This window comes from Schistocerca gregaria, chromosome 3, assembly GCF_023897955.1.
Source record: "Schistocerca gregaria isolate iqSchGreg1 chromosome 3, iqSchGreg1.2, whole genome shotgun sequence".
Lineage (NCBI taxonomy): Eukaryota > Metazoa > Arthropoda > Insecta > Orthoptera > Acrididae > Schistocerca > Schistocerca gregaria.
Window position 1 is genome coordinate 525,070,421 of NC_064922.1, and position 19,568 is coordinate 525,089,988.

Genomic DNA, 19,568 nt, shown 5'->3' on the forward strand with positions numbered 1-19,568 from the left:
CGCAATACGAGTTGGGTTGACGTGACTGAAACGACGTGATGTTCACTGCGAAAAGTGTGTGACGCGACGTCACGTTCCGTTGACGTTTATGTGAGTCGACCCTTACACAAAATGTGGGTTCTTCCTGTCTTTTAGATATTGAGCTTCTTTTGTGAAAGAACGTTCTATGGAAAAATATATAAGTCGCCATGAAACATCTATGGAGTCCACAAAAACAAAGTTAAATAATGAAAGAAAGATGAAGTATAAAATACTCTACTGTTAACTTGATGTTAGCGATCGATGACATCGTCCCCCTCTACAAACTTCAGAACTTTCTTCCCGAGAAACTTTGAATTTTGTGTTCTCTCCCGCTCTCATCCGTCAAATGTGAATCAACGAGAGTGAATAAACCTAAATATGGTAGATTCAGATGCATTATTAACTTTGACAGTGTTGCTGTTTAATAGTCTGTGAGATTTTTAGAGATACTGTTGAACTGCTCTGAACGCTGTCGGCTGTAATAAACACTGTGTGTATTTACACAATGTCAGGTATAGGGGGTAGTAAATCAACTGATCCGGACAGTACGTATGATGTATTTATGCTCAGTTGTATTGTTTAAATTATGTTGCTTGATGTTCATTGAAAGAAATAATAGTATATTTACTTTACTCCGGAATGTTTGATGTTTTCCGAGCTGATATCCTACGAACACACATTTGGATAGTAGGAAATGTAGTTACATTATGGGAAACACGCTGTGCAATTTGGTATAGAATTTTTAACCCAGGAAGAAAGTTTTCGTTTGTGTAAGATTCTCACGTTGTCCACTTAATGATGTTACTACAGCTCTATTGTCACTTTACTTCCTGTTTCCTTTTTCCTTGTTTCACGTGTTGTGATTCCAGAATATTGTTAGCGTCTTTGTCACAGCCACGAGTCGTTATAATGTTTAGGATAGTTACCAGGAAATATTTTGCACAGTTAGAACAGTTACAAAATGATGTAGATGTTAGTGCCAGTGCCGTTGAGAAGGAAAACTCAGAAAAATAAAAATAACTGTCGGTAAAAAGTGAAACCAAATCTGCAAATTTTGGAATGTAACAGATCTTGTCTTCCTCACATTTTTGCTGAAAAGTAATTGGAGATTTACTCAAAGAACGTAGAACGAATTCATTAATTTTGGTACATTATATTTTGATACAAAACGTATTGCTCTACTATATCATTGTTTTCAAGAAATTATTTAGACATGTCCAAACAATTTCAAATAGTATTTGGGAACACTTTTTACACTCTAGAGACAAAATAATCAGACAATTTAAGGAACTTGTTTACTGGTGTACGTCTGACGAATTAAATAGGAATATTTAATTAAACAAATTATTGTACAGTGATATTAACTGTAACAGATAATATTCCAGTGAATGATCACAGCTGTCAGGAATTCTGGTACAGCCACTACACTTTATTTTTCTCTTGTGAAACACAGAATTACAAGATATATGTGTGTTTGGCACATTCCAGAAACGTGCAAATTTAGAGAGAATAGGAAGTAGCCCTACACCCATTACCACCTTGCTCAGATGTACTCATTCATTTTCTTAATCAAAAATAAGCAAAGTTCCTTCCATGAAGTAATAACAGGTGGAAAATTTAGCACTGATGTTCGCACTTCACTATTGCTTGCCATGATGGGATGCAGGGTGTGCACTAGAGTAATTAATAAATCACTGTTAACATAACAGTGGCTTATGCAAGCCAACTTTCATATTTTGTTTTATATGATGATCAATACAATCCGCTAGATGCCCATGCTTTTAATCAGACAATATTTGACAGCCAAAATAAAAATAATTCCTAATGTAAAGCGATAAATTTAGTTTTATTTAGATTTTTTTGCATGGAGTCATCAATATGATGCTTTTGCAAATGTCAAGTAGTTATAAATGTAAAATACATTTAGATCTTAGTCTTACAGGTAGTAATTAAACAGTAAATTGGTGTTTGTCAAAATACATTACATCTTACACATATTAACGCAGCTGATTATTTTTTTATACATTATTTTACAGCTCTCAAACTTATTTTTTTAGTTTGGATTGCTTTTTATTAGCTACTGTTTTTCATGGACTCTGGCAGTTTATTATACCATATCAGTCTATTAGTATATGGGCTCTGGTCCGTCATTTTTAATCTTGTTCTTTGTCAATAGTAATTCTCTTTGGACCTGGTATTGTGGTCATGTATATCACAACATTTAGTTTCTGTGCTTTTTTGTGAGACAAAAAAAGTAATTAATGTATAAAGATACAGAGTGTATTGTAAAGTACTTGAGTTGACTGAAAACATCACGGCAAGTCTCTTTCTAGCCTTTATATAATCCTTAACTCTGTTTTTTGTACCAGTAGTGCTCTGTTTAGTTGAATGTCTGCAGCACAACCCCATGTTTCTATACAGTAGCTAAGATGGGGATAGATTGTCCCATATTTCACAGTTTTAAGTTTGTGGGTGGACACCATTCTAGAGAGTTGGCTAAGGAGATGCAGCCCATTGCTGACTTTTTTACACACAGCATTAATGTGGGTAACCCACATAGGTTTGAGTCCAGATGGACCACTAGAAATATACTCTCACTTGCTTCCTCTGCCACTATGCCGCATACCTCATTTACGCTTGAGTGGTGTGAGCTGCCAGTTGTAAATATTAGCATCTGGGATTTATTTACATTGGCCTTTAATCCTTGTGCATGAAAATATGAACTTAATTCTAGTATTTCATTACTTGCTGAAAATTTCAGTTCCTCACAATCTTTACCATGAAATAAAACTGAGGTGTCATCAGCATAATTTACAATGTGCGTGTTAATGGGGTCCAAGAATTGAGCCTTGGGGGACTCCTGTGTCACTGTTTCACTTGTGGATTTTAAAGTTAAGATCTTATTGTCAATTTGATGTGGAAGTTTGGTTCACAGTTTTCAATTCACCGGACAGGTGACTAGAAGCTTCATTGATGCATCACTGATATTGTACACCTGCAGTTTTTTTAAGGGCAGCTCATGGTTTACTTAGTCAAAAGCTTTGCTCAGGTCAAGAAATATTCAGACTGTGTGCATACCCCATTCTTTATTGCTGTATTCTTCATGGAAGAAACTGGTAACAGCAGTGGCCATACTTAGGTCTTTCCCAAACCCGTGATGCAGTTGGGTAAGCATTTTGTGTCTTGAGAAAAATGTACTGAAGGTAGGGATTAGTGATATTGGTCTATAATTTGAAACTACTTCTTCACTTCCTTTCTTATGGATTGGATGAATTACTCTTATTTTTAAGGCATTTGGGTAAATGTTTTCATTAATCCTACAGTTGATAAGATAGGTGGGCTAAAGGTGTTTAGTTATTTCATTGGCTCATTTCTTTAACACCACACTTGAGATACCATCCCATCCAGATGAATGCTTGTTCTTTAGCTTTTGTATTGTGTTAAATATTTCCTGTTAACTCACCTCCATAAATTCTAGCTCTATTCTGTGGTGGGGTTAATCAGCATTTCAAGCAGCAGTGCACTTTAACTGGTATAACTTGCAGAAAGATGATTGCAGTCTTCTGTTAAATTAACATGTCTTTTTTACACCCTCTGGAAAAGGAGCTATTGATGTTGTTGGAGGACTACTGAAACATGTGTGGCCATGTTTGAAAGCTAGACAGAATTATCATACACTCCTGGAAATGGAAAAAAGAACACATTGACACCGGTGTGTCAGACCCACCATACTTGCTCCGGACACTGCGAGAGGGCTGTACAAGCAATGATCACACGCACGGCACAGCGGACACACCAGGAACCGCGGTGTTGGCCGTCGAATGGCGCTAGCTGCGCAGCATTTGTGCACCGCCGCCGTCAGTGTCAGCCAGTTTGCCGTGGCATACGGAGCTCCAGCGCAGTCTTTAACACTGGTAGCATGCTGCGACAGCGTGGACGTGAACCATATGTGCAGTTGACGGACTTTGAGCGAGGGCGTATAGTGGGCATGTGGGAGGCCGGGTGGACGTACTGCCGAATTGCTCAACACGTGGGGCGTGAGGTCTCCACAGTACATCGATGTTGTCGCCAGTGGTCGGCGGAAGGTGCACGTGCCTGTCGACCTGGGACCAGACCGCAGCGACGCACGGATGCACGCAAAGACCGTAGGATCCTACGCAGTGCCGTAGGGGACCGCACCGCCACTTCCCAGCAAATTAGGGACACTGTTGCTCCTGGGGTATCGGCGAGGACCATTCGCAACCGTCTCCATGAAGCTGGGCTACGGTCCCGCACACCGTTAGGCCGTCTTTTGCTCACGCCCCAACATCGTGCAGCCCGCCTCCAGTGGTGTCGCGACAGGCGTGAATGGAGGGACGAATGGAGACGTGTCGTCTTCAGCGATGAGAGTCGCTTCTGCCTTGGTGCCAATGATGGTCGTATGCGTGTTTGGCGCCGTGCAGGTGATCACCACAATCAGAACTGCATACGACCGAGGCACACAGGGGCAACACCTGGCATCATGGTGTGGGGAGCGATCTCCTACACTGGCCGTACACCTCTGGTGATCGTCGAGGGGACACTGAATAGTGCACGGTACATCCAAACCGTCATCGAACCCATCGTTCTACCATTCCTAGACCGGCAAGGGAACTTGCTGTTCCAACAGGACAATGCACGTCCGCATGTATCCCGTGCCACCCAACGTGCTCTAGAAGGTGTAAGTCAACTACCCTGGCCAGCAACATCTTCGGATCTGTCCCCCATTGAGCATGTTTGGGACTGGATGAAGCGTCGTCTCACGCGGTCTGCACGTCCAGCATGAACGCTGGTCCAACTGAGGCGCCAGGTGGAAATGGCATGGCAAGCCGTTCCACAGGACTACATCCAGCATCTCTACGATCTTCTCCATGGGAGAATAGCAGCCTGCATTGCTGCGAAAGGTGGATATACACTGTACTAGTGCCGACATTGTGCATGCTCTGTTGCCTGTGTCTATGTGCCTGTGGTTCTGTCAGTGTGATCATGTGATGTATCTAACCCCAGGAATGTGTCAATAAAGTTTCCCCTTCCTGGGACAATGAATTCACGATGTTCTTATTTCAGTTTCCAGGAGTTTATTTGGTACAAATAGATAATTGGTCAGTTAATATAATAGCAGTTACGACATAGGAGGTAAAAAAGCCATGCTGAGCAGTTACAATAATATTGGAGTGATATCAGATATTTTATTTAGTTTTCTTTGCATGGAGTCACCAGTGTGATGGCTTTCGCAAATGTCAACTACATGTGTGTGTACTCTTGCTAGAAAAAGAAGTAGAGCTGGAAAGCTGGTGTGAATCCTGTTCCCTGTTACTTGTTTTTGTGCTCCAAGCACTGATACTCTATAGCATTATTTTATTTGATTTATTCTTTACCCATGGACTATGTGTGATAATTTTCAGTTGAAAGTGTTTCATATGCTTTTGCATATTTAGGAAATGTACAATAAAAAAAAGGGATAAATTTTACAGATGCGTAAGCGGTTATTACATATTTTCTGTTACAGCTTAATAATTGATATTTAATACTCATTCATCTGTATATACATTTTCCTAAAATACATTTTCAAATGATATGTAATTAATGTAATTCCTTTACTTCCTTAGTTGATTTTGCTAGCTTATTAAAAACCTTTGTGCCTGTTTCATTGGGAGCACTCATTGTCTGTTTGAGATTGTGCTGTTTTGTGTAATAATTTTCCCTTCCTATTGTTGCATGGGCATGTATGTCTTTATTTAAGATGTGTTACAACTTACTCTCGCTGATATAATATTGTGACACACACACACACACCCATTGACACAAGCAAGCACACCTCACGCACACAACAGCCATCTATGGCAGGTAATTATACCATATCAGCCCATTGATGTATGGGTTCCAGTCTGTCATTTTTGATGTAGTTCCTTGCCTGAAGCAGCTATCTTTGGACCTGTTATTGTGCTCACATATATCACTAAATTTCATTACTTTAGTTCTCTGTGAGACAAAAAAAGCACATGTTGTGCTGTGGTGGGCACGTTGGTCCACTGCTAATCTACTTGTGAGAGTACCTCTGTCAATTGCAGATGGATAACTAGTAGCTCGCGACCGTTTAAATGGTATCGGTATCTACACACTCTGTCACCACCATCCTGCAGAAAAACGTGGCGTTCAGAATACCATCGTCCATCATGCTAAACCCCCCTGTGGGTTCGGGGGTACGAATAGGCCCGCGGTATTCCTGCCTGTCGTAAGAGGCGACTAAAAGGAGTCTTCAAAGTTTCGGCCTTATGTGATGGTCCCCACTTGGGTTTGACCTGCCATTTTCAAAATTTCCGTTGTTAGTGCGTGCCATTTGGGGAAGGACGCCTTACGTGGTGTTTTTCTATTGGTCCATCGTGCACCTCCATATTGCATGCTATCTATTGTCGTGTGGAGGGATTTACACCCCATGTCTTCTGGGTTGCCTCCTCGTCTTGTGCGCAATCCCCTTCTTAGCGCCCACGGCAATTGTGGACCCTTTCAACACCTAAAATCCAGCACGGTAGCCAGTCCGTTGTGGTGGGGTCGTCATGTACCCTCTTGGTGGTAGCCCCCTGACCACGCAGGGATCGCACTACAGATGCCAGAGCTGTTTCCTCCCCATGCATGCCAAGGAGTATGTGCCCATCTTGTCTGGGGCACGGGGACTCCGGGCAATGGGATATCGGCCAGGTACCCGTTGCTTTGGCTGGGTGGCGCCCTTGGGGAGAGCCCTCGTTCGGAGTAGGTGGCATCTGGGCGGATGTGGCGCAATGAAGCGCAATAAATCTCAGCAAGCTGGTGGCCGCACTGCCACCAGCGTCTCTAAGCGAGGTAAAATTGAATTCGATGCTGCACAATATGATCCTCAGTCGTTCCCCTCGTTGGCTGCGCCATGGGAGGGACGCAGATCTTTTGCCAAGCAGGAGCCTTATGTACCACAATACCTTGTCTGCAGCAGAAGTGATGGTGACTCCTTTCTTTCGACAAAGCCTATGTTTTTTGTGGAACACCTGGAGGATAAGTTTGGGGAAGTGGCGGGTTTGTCTAAAATGAGGAATGGGTCCATCCTCCTCAAGACGGCCTCCCCAGCCCAGTCACGGGCGTTGCTCTTGTGTGATAAGCTGGGAGATGTCCCTGTTACCGTCACTCCCCACAGTAGCTTAAATATGGTCCAGGGGATTATTTACCATCGCGACCTCTTGTTACAGTCCGATGACGAGCTGAGAGCTGACTTGGAACGACGTGGTGTGCATTTTGTCCGTCGTGTGCACAGAGGACCCAAGACCAACAGGGTGGCCACCGGTGCCTTTATCTTGGCCTTCGAGGGTGCTGTATTGCCTGAGAAGGTCAAGGTAATGGTTTACCGTTGTGACGTCAAGCCATACGTCCCTCCCCCGATGCGGTGCTTCCAGTGCTGGAAGTTTGGGCATATGTCCTCCCGTTGCCCATCCAGTGCCACATGTCGAGATTGCGGACGCCCCTCCCATCCCGATTCTCCATGTGCGCCTCCGCCTGTCTGTGTCAACTGTGGGGAACACCACTCTCCATGCTCGCCGGACTGCCCCGTTCTTCATAAGGAGCGGAAGATTATGGAATTTAAGACCCTGGACCGGCTTACTTATCGCGAGGCAAAACTGAAATTTGAAAGGTTGCATCCTGTCCCTCTTCAAACTTCTTATGCTGCAGCTACGTTATCGTCGCCCTCGCGGGCGGCAGTTGTCGCCTCCTCTGTGCCGCCTTCAGTTGGCCCTCGGGGCCGTCCATCTCTGTCTGCCCCCCTTGTGCCTGGGGGCAAGCCTTCCTCTGTTGCCCCCTTAGCAGTTGGGGGCAAACCCCCTTCTGTCACTCCCCCCGCACATGCTTCAGGAGTGACATCTGCTCCAAAACCAGGGGGCTCGATCCCTCCCCCTCCCCCTCCCCCTTCTCTGCCGGCGTCGTCTCCGCCGGCGTCGTCTCTGCCGGCTCCTCTCTCGCGGAAGGGGTCCCTCGGGGCCCTCCCTTCTTCCGTTTCTTCTGCTACCCCGCCGGATGTCAGCCAGTGGCTGAAGGTTCATCCACCTGCTGGTCGTAGGGCTTCTGCGTCGTCGTCAGCCTCCGACGCTCCTTCAGAGAAACTCTCCCAGCCCTCTAAGCCAAAGGACAGACGCGAGAAGAAGGACCGGAACGTGTCCAAGAAGAAGGACGCTCCGGCAGTTTCAGTACCGCCTGCTGTCAATAGCTCTGGCTCTGGGGATGCGGTGGAGATCCTCGCCTCTGCCGCGGATCTCGCCCTCACGGAACCCTCGGGGACGTCTCCTATGGACACAGCTGACTCTCGCTCGGTGGCGGCCGTTGACTCTGCGGCGCCGTCTGCCTCTTAGTGGACTTAACGCCCTCCCAGTCCCTTCCTGCTTCCATTCTCCAGTGGAATTGCGGCGGTTATTTCCGCCACCTGCCTGAGCTCCGGATGCTTTTGAGTGTTTCCCCTGTTCTGTGCATTGCTCTTCAGGAAACTTGGTTTCCAGCAATGCGGACCCCTGCCCTTCGCGGTTATCGGGGATACTATAAGAACCGCGCTGACTGTCAACGAGCTTCAGGTGGAGTTTGCCTCTTTGTTCACCACTCTGTCTGTAGCTCACCAGTACCCCTTCTGACGCCTTTAGAGGCAGTCGCTGTCAGGATTGAGCTCTCGCCGGCTATTACTGTTTGCTCTGTTTACATTCCTCCGTATGGGCAACTCCCCCGACATGTCTTGGCTGCGCTGCTGGCTCAACTCCCGCCGCCATTGCTGTTTCTGGGCGATTTCAATGCCCACAACCCTCTATGGGGTGGGACTGTCTCCGATGACCGTGGTCGCGCTGTGGAGCATGTGTTGGCTCAGCTCGACCTTAGCCTATTGAACACCGGTGCTCCCACGCATTTCAGTGTGGCCCATGGCTCGTTCTCGGCCATCGATCTCTCTCTTTGCAGCCCCGGACTTCTCCCATCCCTTCACTGGAGAGTGCATCCTGACCTGTGTGGTAGTGACCATTTTCCCATCTATTTGTCACTGCCCCAGTGTCATTCTCCTGGTCGCCTGCCCCGCTGGGCTCTCAACAGGGCTGACTGGCCGGCTTTTACTTCCGCTGCCACCATTGCTTCTCTCCCACAGGGTGACATTGACGAGGTGGTCCGTGTCTTGACCTCGTCAATTATTTCTGCGGCCGAGACTGCTATCCCTCGCTCTTCTGGACTCCCTCGGAGGAAGTCTGTCCCCTGGTGGTCGCCGGAGATTGCTGAGGCTATTCGCGACCGTAGGCGGGCTCTCCAGCGTCATAAGCGGCACCCGTCTCTGGAGACCCTCATCGCCTTTAAGAAGCTCCGTGCCTTGGCCCGTCGTCTTATTGCACGGCGTAAGCAGGAATGCTGGGAGAGGTACATTTCATCCTTGGGCTCCCGTGTCTCCCCGTCGCTCGTGTGGTCCCGCATCCGGCGGATTTATGGATACCAGACCCCTATGGGTGTCCCTGGAATCTCCCTGGATGGCGCTGTCTGCACGGACGCCGCCACCATTGCTGACCACCTTGCCACGCACTTTGCTACGAGCTCTGCGACTGCAACTTACCCTCCTGCCTTTCGCTCTCTAAAGGAGCGCGCCGAGCGGACGCCGTTATCGTTCCACACACGTCGTTCTGAAAAATACAATGCTCCTTTCAGCGAGAGGGAATTCCTTGCTGCCCTCGCCAATTGCCCTGATACAGCGCCAGGACCGGACTGCATCCACGCGCAGATGCTGAAGCATCTCTCCAGGGACTGCCAGAGACACATCCTCACCATCTTTAACCGCATTTGGAGCGAGGGCGTGTTCCCGTCGCAATGGCGAGAGGGTGTTATCGTTCCCATCTTGAAGCCCGGTGCGGACCCTCTGGCGGTGGACGGCTATCGCCCCATTACACTAACCAACGTTTTGTGCAAATTGCTCGAACGTATGGTGGGGCGGCGTTTGTGTTGGGTCCTTGAGTCGCGCGGTCTCCTCGCTCCATCCCAGGGTGGCTTCCGTCAGGGCCGGTCTGCTGCGGACAATTTGGTGTGGCTGGAATCTGCTATCCGTACGGCCTTTTCCCGCCGTCAGCATCTCGTTGCTGTATTTTTTGATCTGCGGAAGGCATATGACACAACATGGAGGCATCACATCCTTGCTACGTTGCGCGAGTGGGGTCTTCGTGGTCAGCTTCCAGCTTTTCTTCAAAACTTTTTATTGCGCCGCTCTTTCCGGGTGCAAGTCGGTGCCGCCTCTAGTTCATCTTATATACAGGAAAATGGGGTCCCGCAGGGCTCGGTATTGAGCGTTTCCTTATTTCTAGTGGCCATTAATGGTCTGGCTGCAGCTGTGGGGTCGTCGGTGTCTCCTTCTTTGTATGCCGACGACTTCTGCATCTCATTTAGCTCAACGACTACGGGAGTCGCCGAACGCAGGCTGCAAGCAGCCGTTCGCAAGGCGGCATCATGGGCTCTGACTCATGGATTTCAGTTCTCTGCGGCCAAGACTCGAGTTATGCACTTCTGCAGGCGTCGGACGGTCCACCCTCATCCGGAACTTTACCTCGACGGTCACCTACTTGAAGTGGTGGACACTAGCCGCTTCTTAGGACTCGTCTTTGATGCCCGGCTCACATGGGTTCCTCATATTACTCAGCTGAAGCAAAAGTGCTGGCAGCACCTCAACGCCCTCCGCTGCCTGAGCCATGCGTCTTGGGGTGCAGATCGCAGCACGCTGTTGCGATTGTACAGAGCCCTTGTGCAGTCCAGGCTTGATTATGGGAGCCTGGCCTATGGGTCTGCATCGCCCTCAGTGTTGACGTTGTTGGACCCCATACACCACTGTGGGGTTCGGCTTGCAACTGGTGCTTTCCGTACGAGCCCCGTGGATAGTCTGCTGGTGGAGGCCGGGGTTCCCCCGCTGCGGATTCGCCGCCACCGACTGCTCGCCGACTATGCTGTCCATGTGCATTGCTCACCGGGCCATCCCAATCATCGCCTGCTTTTCCCTGCCAGGGTCCTCCCTCTGCCCGACCGGCGACCTAGGTCTGGGCTTTCCATTGCTGTCCGTGTCCAGTCCCTGCTGTCGGAACTGGGGTCGTTCCCTCTTCTGCCGCCCTTCCGGGCCTGTGCACCCACGCCTCCCTGGTGTATGACCCGTCCGTCCGTCCGCCTGGACTTGGCACGGGAACCCAAGGACTCGGTTCCGCATGTGGCCCTCCGTCACCGTTTTCTTGCGCTCGTCGCCTCGTTTTCAGGCTGTGAGCCTGTCTACACTGATGGTTCCCTGGTGGATGGTCGTCCTGCCTACGCTTTTGCTCACGCTGCCCATGTTGAACAGCGCTCCTTGCCGGCTGGCTGCAGTATTTTTACTGCAGAGCTGGTGGCCATATTGCGCGCTCTTGAGCATATGCGTTCCTGCTCAGGTACGTCCATCGTCATCTGCAGTGACTCCCTGAGCAGCCTCCAGGCTATCGACCGCTGCTATACCTCTTGTCCTCTGGTATCCTTTATTCAGGAGTCTGTTTTTGCCATTACCCGCTCTGGTCGTTCGGTGGTCTTTGTTTGGACGCCAGGTCACGTTGGCATCCCGGGGAATGAACGTGTCGACAGGCTGGCCAAAGGGGCGGTCGACGCCCCCACTTTGGCGATCGGCCTCCCGGCTCGTGATTTGCAGCTGGCGTTGCGCCGTAAGGTGCTTGAGATGTGGCGTGACGAGTGGCGTAGCCTGACTTCTCCGAATAAACTGCGGGCTGTCAAGGAGACGACCGATGTGTGGCAGTCCTCCCTGCGGGCTTCTCGCAGGGACTCTGTCGTCCTGTGTCGGCTCCGCATCGGCCATACCTACCTGACGCACGGACATCTTTTGCGTCAGGAGGATCCCCCCCTGTGTCAGTGTGGGTCCCGGTTGACGGTCGCCCACATTTTGTTGGAGTGTCCCTGCCTGCGCATCCTCCGGCAGACTTTTAATCTCCCGGGCACGTTGCCTTTGGTTTTATGCGACGATGCCTCCATGGCTGACGACGTTTTAAATTTTATCCGTGGTAGTCCTTTTTATGGTTCCATTTAGGGGGGACCTGTCCCTTTCCCTTTCTGTGTATCTTGTCCTCGAGTGTCTCATTGGTTGCAGATTTTAATGTGTGTATTCGGATGGTTGACTCTTTCCCAATTTTTGTACCCATGGTCAGTCAACCAGTCTCCGACCCTCTTATTTTCTTCCGTTTCTTTCTGTCCAGTGTTCGTCTGTACTCTTCTTGTCTCTAGTGTTCGCTGACACATTGGTGTTCTTTCAGTGACTGGGGGGAGGGACGTCTCCTCCCCCCTTGGGGTTTTACCTGTTCCGTAAATTTTGTTTCGCCGGTTTTTTGGAATGGGGGACTGATGACCTTAGCTGTTTAGTCCCCCTTAAACATCCCAACAACAACAACAACAACAACATCATGCTAAAGTTGTCTCAGATGCAGAAAGTCTGTCACTAGAACTGAGCCACCTCCGAAAAGTCTTCCGGGGAAACGGGTACAGCCACGGACAGGTGTCACACGCTATATCTGGTGTGACACGCAAGAAACACACCAACAGAGAAGAGGACACCACTGAAGAAGAAAGCAAGAAACTTGTGTTTTTGGCTTTCTGTGGTGGTGTCGGGAAAGATTAGCCGACTCCTGATAACATTTCATCGGTGTTCAGGCCCCCAGCAAAAATTCGTCAGCTCATGAGGCTTGTGAAGGACGATCTAGGACTTAGAATGCCTGGAGTGTACAAGATACCATGTCAGTGTGGCTGTTACTATGTCAGCCAAACAGTACTCATGGTAGAGCAACGCTGGACAGAACACTATCCAGAAAAATCAGCCGTGGCAGAACAGGCCTTAGAAAATGGGACACCAAATTCTATTCGATGAAACATCTGTCATTATGAAGATGAAGGGATTTTGGAATAGTGTCATAAAAGAAGCTATTGAAATAAAAACCTCTGAAAACACCATCAACAAGGACAGAGGTTTGCAGCTCAGCACAGTCTGGGGCCCGGCTATCGTGATATAAAAATGGGCGCGACGGACGCGGAATAAAAACATTACCATATATGGCGCGGAAGAGAGCCCCAGTGACTTCACAGCCAGCAGTGCGGCTATATAACAACGCGGCAACGGCGACACAGCAGTCAGTCTTACCACTTGACAATGACCGGTGAGAACTCGGTCAAAAGACCGTGGGATTTTAACCACCCAATGCGGCTGGAAGCCTGAGAAAATTTTATTAATGGCATGACAATATTTCACTCCAGCAGTAAAAGAAAACCAACTGTACAACCACAAGAAGTAGGAGTTGGAGATGGGAAAAATGGAATATAAGACAGTACAAAAAACAGCCCCACCCTAAAATAAATGTTATCGACAAAACATTTTCAGCATATGACGTATTTCATTTCACTTGGCCTGTGTAGCTGAATGAAGTCCTCGATACCAAAAGATGAAAACGCACAACTCCAAAATGCAGTATCGCTAATTTCACTTGACCTGTTTAGATCAAATAAAGCCATTAGAGCCCAAGCATGCCAAAAATACCGGTACCACATATTTCACATACCTTACGTAGATCAAAGCCAACAATTCCCAAATCCCAAACACAAGTTGATAACTGAAAACCCACAGATTCCCTTGACCAGATAAAATACAAACAAAACACCAAGATGAGCAAACCGAAAATAATGCACTAATAACTAAATAAAACAAAAAAATACTTGCTAATAAATCGAATTAGGCTGGCAGCCACCACCACCACCACCACCACCACCAAAAACGAAACAGTCCTTCAAAAAGCCAAACCTCCCTTTGACCATCCCCAGCCCAATCAGTACCACCTCCAAACAAAACATCCACAAGAAATAGAACCAAGAAAAATGAGGGACATTCATATTTAAAAACCAGCCCTCAGAAAACAAAACAACTTCTTAAATGCAACGCCCTCCAAATAGGCTACCCCATTATCTCAGAGACTGCACCAACCCCCCCCTCCCCCCCCCCCCCCCCTCCAAATGCAATCCACTGAGCTCACAACCTTTGGCCAGTTCTGTATACATTCTCCTCACTGCCCTAAAAAATAAAGAAATTTCTCTGGGACGCTCTTCTGCCAGCAGTACTCATCTAACTGAGACTGCAGATTTGAAGTGCACTTTTTCCTCCTGTATTGTATTTGTAGTCACCCTAGTGTCATAATTCTTAAACGCAATGCTATGATTCACTACCAAATGATTAAACCTGCTTTTTGCCAGTGAAAGATGAAAAAAAATCATCGGGCGTTAGAGTACTCCCCTCTATATATTCTTCATCAACCCAACAAGTACCCTCTTAGTTTGATTCTGCAACACCTGAAAAACACGATCTGAGTATCTCTGAAATAATACCCTCCCCCACATCCATAAACCAACATGAGAACCACCCTCCCATGCTTCCATTCCACAGATAGCGACTTGTCGATCTATACTACCACTCCAGCATCCCCCACCCCAATTCGTCGTATACTTTACTTATTCAGTACACACTTCCCTACAAAAAGAAAATGCTTCCAACACACTTTTCTCATTCACTTCTGTCTCATGTGCACAAAAATGTGAAGATGAATGGCAACAAAAATAATATGTAAGAGAACAATCTCCCTGGTGATCAGTCTTGATCTCCCTAATGCGTTACCTTGTCAGATAGATCGTCAAATGTTGTCATGAGATTTCCACATGTACAAGTCTTTGATGTGAGAAGCTGTGACTTCAGCCAACTTCATATTGTCATTTCACACGTGATGCGGTAATAAACATATGCTAGCAGAGCAGACAGAGGAGGGATCACCCTAGCGAGCTGCAAATGGGGAAATCCATTAAGATAAGCAACTTTGACGAAGGGCAGATTTTTGTTATGCAGAGCCTGTGAACGAGTATCTGGAAATGGTGAAACTGGTCGAATGTTCATCTGCTACTGTTGTGGGCATCTACAGAAAGAAGGACGACGACAGTGAAACTACCATTAGGTGCTAAATGGTTGGATGTCCTCGACTCTTCACAGAATATGGGGTTTGGAGGCATGTTTGCTCTGTAAAGTAGGATAGATGGTGATCTGTGGTATCTCTGCCAAAAGAGCACAATGCTGGTGCTCGCTCAAGTGTTTCAGAGTTCACTGTTCGTTGCACATTGTTGAACACGAGCTCCGCACCAGACCGACAATGTGCGTTCATGTGTTGACACAATGACATTGACAATTATGATTGCAATGAGCGTAGGACCATCAGGATTTGGCCATCGATCAATGGAAACGTGTCGGCTCTTCGGATGAATCACATTTTTCTACACTAGGTCAGCGGTTGTCTCCATAAATGCTATCATTGAGGTGAATTGTGGCTCGAAATGTGCAGCAGACCACAAACACATGCTAGTAGGAGCAGTGTTATTCAGTGGGAGACATTGTCGTGCACAGGCGTGGGATCTGTGGTAATAATCGAAGAGTCTGACAGCTGCAAGCCACCTGCATCCATTAGTGCTTGACGTCTTTCCCAATGGTGATGTCATCTTTTAGCAGTATAATTGTTCATGTCTCGAAGTAAGAACTAGTTTTTTGAGGAGCATTATAGTGAACTCACTTTGATATCTCATTGACTAAATCTGCCTGATGTAAATGCTACGGATCCCATCGGGGTTGCTATTGTGCACCATCACTTCATACTCAAATCAATGGCCCAGTCTTTACACTAATTACATGACCTGTGTGTAGAGATCTTGTGCCACATATGTTCGCAACAAACTGTTGGAGACCTGATACACAGAATCAGTGAAATATTTCGTCCCAAAGAGAGACAAACAAGCTATTAAGCAGGTGGTCATAATGTTTTGGCTCATCGGTGTGTACTTCATGGAAGAAACTTATAACAGTAGTATTATACTGAGGCCTTTCCTAAATCTGTGTAGTTCTTTGTTAAGAATTTTGTGTCTTTTACTGCACATCGTGGTTAGTGGCATTGGTCTATAATCTGAAACCACTCCCTTACTTTTGTCATGGACTGGCAGACTTGCACTTGAATATATATTTTCTCTAATAGTGCATTTAATAAGATAGATAAGGGGTTTAGTAATTGTATTGGCTCATTTATGAGGTCTGTTCACAAAATTCTGAAACATTAGTAATTTTACACCAGTGGTGTGTTGGAGCAAAATTCGGTTGGAATCCCCGCATATGCCTGTGTTTAATGTGTAAATGTTGGGGGCTTCATTGTAGTTTTTCTGTTAGTTGTTGCTCAGTGCTGTATTGAGTAGAACATTCTGTGGCACAGTTTGTAAATTTTGAGATGGCAGAGTTAGAGGAGCAGTGCGTCAACATTAAATTTTGTGTGAAACTTGAGAAAACCTTTACAGAGACATACCAAATGATGCATTAAGCCTACGGTGATGAGTGCTTAAGCTGTGCTTGGTGTTACGAATAGTTCACTAGATTTCAAAATGGCCAGACAGAAGTTAAAGATGACCCTCGTTCAGGATGCCTTTTGACATCTTCCAGTGACTCTTTTTCAGAAATGTCAATGACGTTGTGCGTGCCAATCAAAGACTGACTGTCCGAGAGATTCCAGAAGAATGTAAAATTTCAGTTGTATCAAGTCATGGAATGTTGACACAGCATATTGAAATGCATTGTGTTGCTACCTAGTTCATCCCACACCTCATGAATCGAGACCAGAAAGATTTTTGCCTCACAACCTCTGCAGAGATTTTATATTCTGCAAATGAGAATGAGATGTTGCTTAAGAGAGTCATAACTGGTGATGAGATGTGGGTCTATGGTTATGATGTTGAGACCAAGGTTCAATCTTCACAGTGGGTCAGGAAGGTTCCCTAAGACAAAAAAAAACCTCGTGAGGTCAAATGTCAAAGCCAATCTGATAGTTTTCTTTGACTTTGAAGTATTAGTTCATCATGAAATTATGCCACAGGGACAAACAGTTGATCAGTGATACTATCGGGATGTGTTACGACACCTGTGAGAAAATGTGAGAAGAAAATGGCCTGACATGTGGTGAGACGATTCATGGCTCTTGCATCACGATAACACATATTCATCTCTGTTGGCGCATGACTATTGCACAAAAACGAAATCACTGTGCTGCCTCATCCTCCGTACTCTCTAGCCCGGCCCCTGCGGACTAATTTTATTTCCAAAGTTTGAAAACTTCATTGAAAGGATGATGATTTGCAATGTTAGATGAGATAAAAAAAAATTACCTGATGGCACTTTGTGCGATCCAGCAAGAGGTGCACCAAGACTGCTTCTGGAAGTGAAAATGGCATTGGGAGCAGTGTATAAATTGTGGATGAGAGTAGTTTGAAAAAGACCATGCACAGTAAGTAAAATGTATGTGTAGAAAAATTTTGTGGACAAAGTCTTGGAATGTTTTGAACAGGCCTTTTATTTAACACCAGACTCCAGATACCATCCCATCTAAATCGGAGATATTTTGTGTTGACTCACTTCCACAAATTTGAGCCCTACAGTATGTGTGATATTATTTGGTGTCTCATCCTGTAGTGTTATAATGGGGGCTGATTGGTCAAAAGAAGAGATAAGATTGCTAACTGAAAACATTAAATTTTGTGTTTGGATCTTTCGCTAAATGGCCTTCATGTCTAATGCTGTCTGATACACTTTGTATCTGATTTGTGGTTACAGGATATTTATTGATTAATCTCCAGTATGCCTCACCCGTGTTGGCTGAATGCTCTATTGCATCATTGTTTAACTGTTTCCTCAGGTATAAAAATTCTGCTGTAAAGGTCTTTTAGGTGTGATTTCCTTTTGTTGCTTTATTTAAATGGTCATCATATATATTCTGCCTTCATTACACTAGGTGGAAGTTTTATTGTAGCATTACTTCCAGTATGACAGTTTGTTAGTAACCTTGTTATTTCTTTGAAAGGGCTGCAGTAGTCAAATGTTTTGTCATGGTTCTATAAAATCCCTCCCAGTTTCCCTTCTGATCCTTTAGCTAGATAAATGGTGTAAAATCACCCCGTTCCTAGCTTAGTTTTGAAGATGATGATATTAACGCCACTCAGAATCTGCTTCTCAGTTATTTTAGTTGCTTCTGGTACAACAGCTTTAAGAACTGGCAGTAGTCGTCCGAGTAATGCAAAATCAACACTTAAACAGTTGACATTATCTTTTACGTCTCTGTTGGCTAGTGCATAATCTGTTTTATTGGAGCTTAATTCTATTACCCTAGTGTCAGAGCTTACTCTATTTGTGAGATGAAGTTAACTGTGTTACTGAAAAATAGGGCAGAGTGTGTCATAGACATGGTACAGGATTTGGGGTGGACATCATTAAAACAAAAGTGTTTCGCATTGATGCAGGATCTTCTCCTGAAGTTTGTCACCAATTTTCTCCTCCGAATGTAAAAATATGTTGACATCGACTTACATAGAAATAAAATAAGGGAAGTCAGAGCTCGCACAGAAAGATGTAGGTGTTTGTTTTTTCTGTGCACTCTTAGAGAGTGAAATACTAGAGAAATATTATGAAGGTGGTCCAAAGAATTCTGTCAGGCACGTACATGTGATCTGCAGAGTAGTGATGTAGATGTATATGTCAGTTTCATTTTAGTTGTACTACAGGGGTTTGCATCAATATTTAGGTCTCCAACCATACTATTTTCGGTGGGACCTGTTTGCTTAATTGACGTGTTAAGTTTATCAAGATTGTATAACGCTTCAGTGTTTGGTGAATAAGTTCAGTTTATCCATCTGTAAGAGTGTTTATGTGAATCACAACACCAGCCATTTCAGTTGTTCCTTGTTTTAGAATATTGTTAGAGAAATGATATTCTTTTGTTGTAATAGGTACATTAACAGATGTTGCCACACAACCTACTTTGTGCTGTTGCCTGCTGTACCTATCTGCTATTGTATAACCATATAATCTGTGATACTCAATTTCATTAACTTTCAACCCATATTCTACTTTTACTACTTGGTTAATGCTCATCCACAAATACTTGGTATCAAATTGAGATTATTTGTAAGATACTGCCCATTTAAGTGCAATATCCTAAGAGGTAGCCTACTGATCTTTCATGTTTGCCTTTGTCTGTATCTACATGTATACTCTGCAAGCCACGGTGGATGGTACTGTTTACCTCTACTAGTCTTCTCCTTTCCTGTTCCACTCGCAAATAGGGTGGGGGGATGATTGTCTATATGCCTCTGTATGAGCCCTAATTTCTCATATCTGATCTTTGTGCACCTTGTGCAAAATATATGTTAGTGAGTCTTCCTGCATTCGGCTTCAAATGCTGGTTCTCTAAATTTCTGCAATAGTGCCTCATGAAAAGAGCATCATCTTCCCTCCATGTATTCCCATTTGCATTCACAAAGCATCTCCATAATATCTATGTGCTGATTGAACCTACTGATAACAAATCTAGCAGCACACCACTGAGCTTCCTGTTTGCCATCTCCTTTATAGATGAGCTACACTTCCCAAAATTCTCCCA

General features: G+C 45.8%; 1 protein-coding gene across 1 annotated transcript in view; it reads left to right on the forward strand.

Moving 5' to 3' along the window:
* Positions 1 to 276: 276 nt before the first annotated feature.
* LOC126354060 (protein lifeguard 1-like) overlaps positions 277 to 19,568 on the forward strand; it is a 77,299-nt gene continuing 58,007 nt past the window's right edge. The window contains exon 1 of the mRNA XM_050003427.1: positions 277 to 566. Within this exon, the coding sequence (XP_049859384.1) occupies positions 527 to 566 (40 nt within the window). The 5' untranslated portion in view covers positions 277 to 526. The remainder of the gene's footprint in view (positions 567 to 19,568) is intronic.